This window comes from Marmota marmota, unplaced genomic scaffold (genome assembly GCF_001458135.2).
Source record: "Marmota marmota marmota unplaced genomic scaffold, marMar, whole genome shotgun sequence".
Classification (NCBI taxonomy): Eukaryota; Metazoa; Chordata; class Mammalia; order Rodentia; family Sciuridae; genus Marmota; species Marmota marmota.
Genome location: NW_026000205.1, coordinates 3,047,481 through 3,054,280, shown reverse-complemented (window position 1 = coordinate 3,054,280; position 6,800 = coordinate 3,047,481). Strand labels below are relative to the sequence as shown.

The 6,800-nt window shown below is 54.1% G+C and overlaps 1 protein-coding gene across 1 annotated transcript in view; it reads left to right on the top strand.

The window, feature by feature from the left end:
• Bicra (BRD4 interacting chromatin remodeling complex associated protein) overlaps positions 1-1,561 on the top strand; it is a 27,966-nt gene extending 26,405 nt beyond the window's left edge. Inside the window, 2 exon segments of the mRNA XM_015496988.2 lie at positions 37-65; positions 67-1,561. Of these exon segments, the coding sequence (XP_015352474.1) occupies positions 37-65; positions 67-678 (641 nt within the window). The 3' untranslated portion in view covers positions 679-1,561.
• Positions 1,562-6,800: the final 5,239 nt, after the last annotated feature.

Below are 6,800 nucleotides of genomic sequence, written 5' to 3'. Positions count from 1 at the left end.
GTGTGCCCTTGAGAGACGCCGACCACCTCTACCGAGTACGGCCCCCGCCGCCCCCGCCGCCCACGGGGCCAGATGAACGGCACTGTGGACCACCCGCCGCCCGCCGACCGCAAGGCCGCGGTGCCCGCCACGCACTGCCCGCGCCTGCCGCTCCGGAAGACCTACCGTGAGAACGTGGAGGCGCCCGGCGCCGCGGAGAGCACAGGCAGGGCCCGCGGCGGCAGTCCCGCCCCATTGCCCACCAAAGTGGACGAAGCCACCAGCGGGCTCATCCGCGAGCTGGCAGCCGTGGAGGACGAGCTGTACCAGCGCATGCTGAAGGGGGCCCCGCCCGAGCCCGCAGCCGGCGCCGGGCAGGGCGGGGGCAGCGGGGAGGCCGCCTGGGAGGCGCCCCCGCTGCCACCTGCCAAGCGGCGCAAGTCCGAGTCCCCAGATGTGGACCAGGCCAGCTTCTCCAGCGACAGCCCGCAGGACGACACGCTCACCGAACACCTTCAGAGCGCCATCGACAGCATCCTGAACCTCCAGCAGGCCCCCGGCAGGACGCCCGCACCCCCGTACCCCCACGCCGGCCCCGCGGCCGTCACGCCCACCTCGCCGTCGCCCCTGCACAGGCCCGAGGCCTACCCACCCTCCAGTCACAACGGCGGCCTCGGCGCCAGGACGTTGAACAGATAACACCGGCTGGTCTTCCCATCCCTGTCGCGGCCACCAGGGCATCCGCTGGGCATCCGACCATAGCCTCCTGGGGGACACAGCCGAGCCGGGGATCCCCTGACAGTTCTTTTTGCCTAAGTTATTTGAGTCACAAAGGCCTCCTCCCCGCCTCCTGCCTCGGCAGAGTGGGCAGAGTGGGCGTGGGCTTAGGGGAGGGGGCTGCAATGGAGAATGGCCCCAGCCAAAGGAGGGGCCGTCCTGGTGTGTCAGTTCTTGTTTCTTCCCACTTTCTGCCACTGCCCGCCCCTGTCTGGGGACACGTGCGAGTGTTTGCCTGGGATGGGGGCACCTGGTGGCTCCCACTGCTCACCTCTAGGTACCTGAATGTGTGGATCCACAGATCATGGCCCAAGGCGCTGGGGCTGGGGGTGTCCTCCCGGGTGCGCGCAGCGTCTCCCCAGCGCCCCCCACTGGCTGTAAAAGGAAACCGGAGAAGAGGGCAGGAGCCAGTGTCCCAGACCGCCTGCCTCGCAGACGTGCGTGTGCGCGTCCAGCCCTGTGCCTGGTCTCGGGGTGTGTGTGTGTGTACGTGTGTGTGTACGTGTGTGTACGCGTGCGTGGGCGCGCGTGCAGGTGAGAGAGGTTCCCACATGCTCCCACCCCTCCACTTTGAAATCTGAGCAACAGAAAACTGGGGGCGCGTCCCCCTTCCCCCATGGTCTTCCCTCTGCTCTTCCTGCCTCCAGCTGCCCGCGCCACGTTTTGAAATCTCTGAGACAAAACTAGTACTGTAAGATAATTTTTTTTGTACTGTATTTATTGTGTATAACGATTTTTTTAAAGGAGAATTCTGTACATTTAGAACTCTTGTAAATTAAAAACTGATCCTTTTTTTAAAACTGTACTCAAGCCCCTTTGGCCCTGTTGCTTTGGTGGGGTTGGAGTTGGGGTTTAGGAGCTAGGCCTGCATGGGAGGGCGGGAGGGACTAACCACATACCAGTTTTTGAGCACCTTCTGCATACCAGGCCCTGGGGTACTCATGAACAAGACAGGCCCCTTTGAATGGGTGATCTGAGGAGGCAGAGGGTGAACAGCCACGCCCAGGGCAGGCCATTCTAAATATTCTGGGTAAGATTCTATGATCCAGGGCTGAGGATGTGGCTCAAGCGGTAGCGCGCTCGCCTGGCATGCATGCGGCCCGGTTCGATCCTCAGCACCACATACAAACAAAGATGTTGTGTCCGCCAAAAACTAAAAAATAAATATTAAAAAAAAAAAAAACATTCTATGATCCTCAGAAACACTCTGTGGGAGAAGAGTCCTGGCAGCCTCTGGCCACGATGCTTTCATCAGCTGATCAGTATGTCAGCTCCTTTTATGTTCATTGCTGTTTTACTTAGTACCCGAGATTGAACCCAGGGTGCTTAACCACTGAGCCACATCCCCAGCCCTTTTTATTATGAGACAGGGTCTCGCTAAGTTGCTTTGAGCCTCGCTAAATTGCTGAGGCTGGCCTTGAACTTTTTTTTTTTTTTTTTGGTGCTGGGGATTGAACCCAGGACCTTGTGCATGGGAGGCGAGCATTATACCAACTGAGCTATATCCCCAGGTCCCTGGCCTTGAGCTTTCCATTCTCCTGCCTCAGCCTCCTGAGTCGCTGGAATTACAGGCGTGCACCACTGCACCCAACATATGTTGCTGTTTAAAATTACCTTTTTTAATATATATAATCAGCTCTCCACATCCCGGGGTTCCCCATCTGTGGGTTCAGCCAACAGGATCAAAAATGTTTCTGTAAAAACTGCATCTGTACTAAACATGTACAGACTTTTTTGACTGTCACAGTTCCCTAAACAATACAGCATGACAACCATAATCTAGCCTTTACGTTGCGTTAGATATAACAAGTCACCTAGAGATGATTTGAAGCATACAGCAGGATGTGCATAATTATATGCAGACACTATGCCATTTTGTATCAGGGACTTGAGTAGACAAGGATGTAGGTATCTACAGTGGGGCCTGGGGCCAGTCTCCCAGGATAGCCAGGGACCCTTGTGCCGCTGGCTCCCTGGCTCAGAATTCAGCCAACAGCATGGAACTTGTGCCTGGCCACAGCTTATCCATATCCCCCCGCGTGAGGCGCAACACAGCCTTGCGCTTGGTGACCAAGGCAGCTCTTCAGTCTCCACTAGGGGCCGTTTTAAACAGTGAATCACTCAAGAAGCTCCCGAATGTGGAAAATGTGGTGCCACATAAAAGGGACTTGCTTGCAATATGAGCACTGAAACGGAAGGCACAGAGGCGCCTATTCCTCTTCCACATTGCCTGGGAACACGTGTGGGGGTGACTTGCTATTTTGCTGTCCTGTGCATGCCCGTGGAAGTACCAGGGGTATTGATTTAAGGTGTTCAAAGAAATTTCGGTGAGTAGACAGATTCACCAGTATGGCTGACGCACATCTTGAGGATTGGCTACCAAACAGTGATGAGTCAAATCGAAGTGTGTTGGTCTCCTTGGACTTCTGTAACAAAATGCCACAAACTGGGTGGCCTACAACAACAGACATTCTCAAGGGAGGCGCTAGTCCCCTTTGTGTAAACTAGAAAATGGTGCCCCTTTCTCCTGCAGCCTCCTGGATTTTGGAGGTGAGCTGGATTCTAGCCCCCTCTCATCCATTCACAGTGACTTGTACAATGAACAGCCTGTTCAACTGCACATGACATGTCTCAGGATCAGGTGGCAAGGGAGGTTACATATAAGCAGAGTCATGCATGAAATATAGCAGGAAACATCAGGGATCTCTGGGCCAAGAGCATCTAAGACTCAAGGAACAGCCAACAGCAAGGTGACCAGTGGGGTTGGAACTCAGGAAGTAAGTGGCAGAAGACCGAAGTAAGGTCAGGAGGGAACAAAGGAAGCCTAATCCTATAGGACCTTGTGCTCCTGGGGGTGACTTGGCTCTCCCTCTAAGAGGGGACCACAGCCAGCTTCTGAGCCTTGGAGGACTGTGAGCTGATGAGGCTCACTGGCGCCCTCTGACGGCCAAGTGGGGAAGGGCGGTGGGGGAGTGGCAACCAAGCCCACTGTGCCAGCCTAGGCAACCGCGGCAGTGGCGGCTGGACCTGTCAGACGCGCCCATCTTCTCTAGAGGCCCGTGGGGTTGTTTGTGGGTGGGTAGCTGATAAATGGGGGCTCAGAGGGATGGGCTAGCTCCCTTCCTAGCTCTAGACCGAAATAAAGCGCCGTGAGAGAAGGGCGCTCTTCTGGTCTTGGATCACACAGGACACAGGACTTGATCCCTGGTGGCCGCACTCAGAGGGTGGCCTTGATTTCCAGGGCCTCCGTTCTGAAAGGGTGACTGCGTGCCGCGGAGCAGAAGAAGGCAACGGCTGCCATTCCATGAACACACAAAATAAGCCTCTTTGCTTGCGGGTCACAGCTGCAGCTTGGTGGTGTTCTGTGGGTTTTCCCTTCCCATGCGGAACCATCGGGGTCAATCAGGAGGCTCCACGACATGGCCCAGTAATAGGGACGCAGGCGGGGTCTGAACCAAGACAGACAGCACCCGTACTTCAGCCACTAAAATCCAGACACACTGGCTGTCACCTCCATCCATTTTTTTTAAATTTTTGCTTTTAAAAAAAATTGTGGTAAAATGTACATAACGCACAACTGAACATATTGACCATTGTAAGCGTCCAGTGACCCCCAGCTAACCACAGTCTGCCTTCTGTCTCTGGCTCCTCTAGGCCCCTCCCAGTGAGTGGAATCACACAGCGTCTGTCCCCGGGTGACGGGCTGTTTCACTTGGTGTGATTTATTCAAGGTCCATTCATGTGTGGCACGTGGCAAATTTTCTCCAGACCATTTGGACAGATGGGGAAGGAGGGAACCAGAAAAGCAGAACAAAATAAAAATGAGATAGTGTCTTGGGGAGGGGGACCCCAGAGGCTGCAACCCCTGAAATAGGATCCCTGATTCAGGAAACAGGGACAGAAATACATGCAGGCAAGACAGCACCTAGGCTATTCAGCATATTCAAAGAGACAAAGTGGTTGGACACTCAGAGATCCCTCTAGGGTGGCTGTGTGTGTGTGTGTTTGCACGTGCTGGGGATTGAACCCAGGGTCTCACACATGCTAGACAAGCACTCTACCACAGAGCCACCTTCCCAGACCACAATCTTAGAATATTTTCATCACCCCAATTACGTACATTATTGTAATCAAGGAAATATTTTCTGTGTAAATATTAAATAGTTTATAAATTACAATTTTTTGCTGGGACTGGTGGCCACACCTATAACCTCAGGAAGCTGAAGCAGGAGGATCACAAGTTTTAGGCCAGTCTTAGATTGGCCCTGTCTCAAAATAAAAAGATATAAAGAGCTGGGGGCATGACTCAGTAGTAGAGTGCCTCTGAGTTCCACCCCAAATACTGGGAAAAAAAAATTCAAGCAGGGCATGGTAGCACATGCCTGCGATCCCAGTGTCTCGGGAGGCCCAGACAAGAGGATCATGACATCAAAGCCAGCCTCAGCAATTTAGTGAGGGCCTAAGTAACTTAGTGAGATCCTATCTCAAAATAAACACAAAAAGGGCTGGGATGTGGCTCTGTGGTTAATCTCCACTGGGTTTTATTCCTGATTTAAAAAATAAAAAATCTTATACTTAGGATTGAACCCAAGACCTTTCACACACTGGACAGTCTACCACTTAGTCCTAGCCCTCCCCAGCCCTTTGTTTTGTTTTGTTTTAGGTAGGGTCTTGTTAAGTTGCCCAGGCTGGCTTCAAACTTGCAATCTGTCCGGTCTCAGCCTCCTGAGTAAGTTCGTTTATTTTTAATAAAAAGTGACTGTGTGCCAGGCACTGTTCTAGGCACTGAGTGCCAACACGTTGGACAAAATCCTGCCCTTGGGAATCTGACACTCTAACTGGAGGGGAGGGGATTGAAAAATTAGTAGCACATACAGACTGGCCAATGGTGACAAGGGCCAAGGTGGGAAATCAAGTAGGGAGCGGGACAGGAGTGCCAGGGACTGGGTGGGGAATTCTCAGAAGAGGCCATTGGAGCAGAGATTCAAGGGAAGTGATAAAGGCCTCTAGATGGGCAGCTGAGGCACAGAGGAGCAAGGTCACCAAGGCCTCCTGTGCAGAATCCCAGAGGTTCAGGGACCTGGAGAAGAGCTCAGCTCTGGATATGGATGATAAGTATTGATGTTTCTTAAGCACCTACTGTGGGCCAGGGGCGCTGCTAAGTCCTGAACAAGCAAGTTTCTAAATTCACTTCTCTGGGCTCCACTATCTCCTCTGTAAAAGGAGGGTAAGGACACCTGGTCCCTGGGACATGCTGAGGGGTCCGTGAGGTCACTTTGAGAGCTTAGAGCTGCCCTGCACAACGGAAGTGCTCAGCTGGCTGGAAGGAGCCTCTGCAGGGCGCCAGACCCTGAGCACAAGGCAGGGGACCACGCAGCGGGAAAGCCCTGCCCTGGGGGCTGTGTTCTCCCGAGGGGGACAGCCACAGAAGCAGAGAAACCCAGAACAAGCTTAGTGGTTGTCAGGACGGTGGAGAAGAATAAAGAGGAGATGGGGAGTAAATGGTGGGCGCTACACGGGGAGATGAGGGAGGGCTTCTCAGAGGAGGTGGCGTTTGAGCAGAGACCTGAAGGAGGGGAGGGAGGAAGCCATGCAGATCCCTGGGGACAGAGGCGTCCAGAGAGAGAGCACAGCACCGGCAATGGCTCTGAGCTCGAAGCACTGTGCGCTTGCTTGAGGATCAGCGAGAGGAGAGGGAGAGGGAGCCGGAGGCGTGCGCAGGGGGGGGCCTGGGGGACTTTGGCTTTGAGCCGGAAGGAATTGGGAGAGTTGTGAACCGCTTCACGACCTCGAGGTTTAAAGCATAGCAGTTTTATTCGTTGGCAGTGCTATCCTTATGCCATGGTAGAAGGAGCCAGAGATCGTGGACGGCCCGATGTCCGAGGAGAGGCGCAATTCTAACCCGGGACTGGCAGCCCGAGGGGCCGCCGCCGCGCCAAGAGCGCGCTCCCCAGCCCTTTTTATTATGAGACAGGGTCTCGCTAAGTTGCTTTGAGCCTCGCTAAATTGCTGAGGCTGGCCTTGAACTTTTTTTTTTTTTTTTT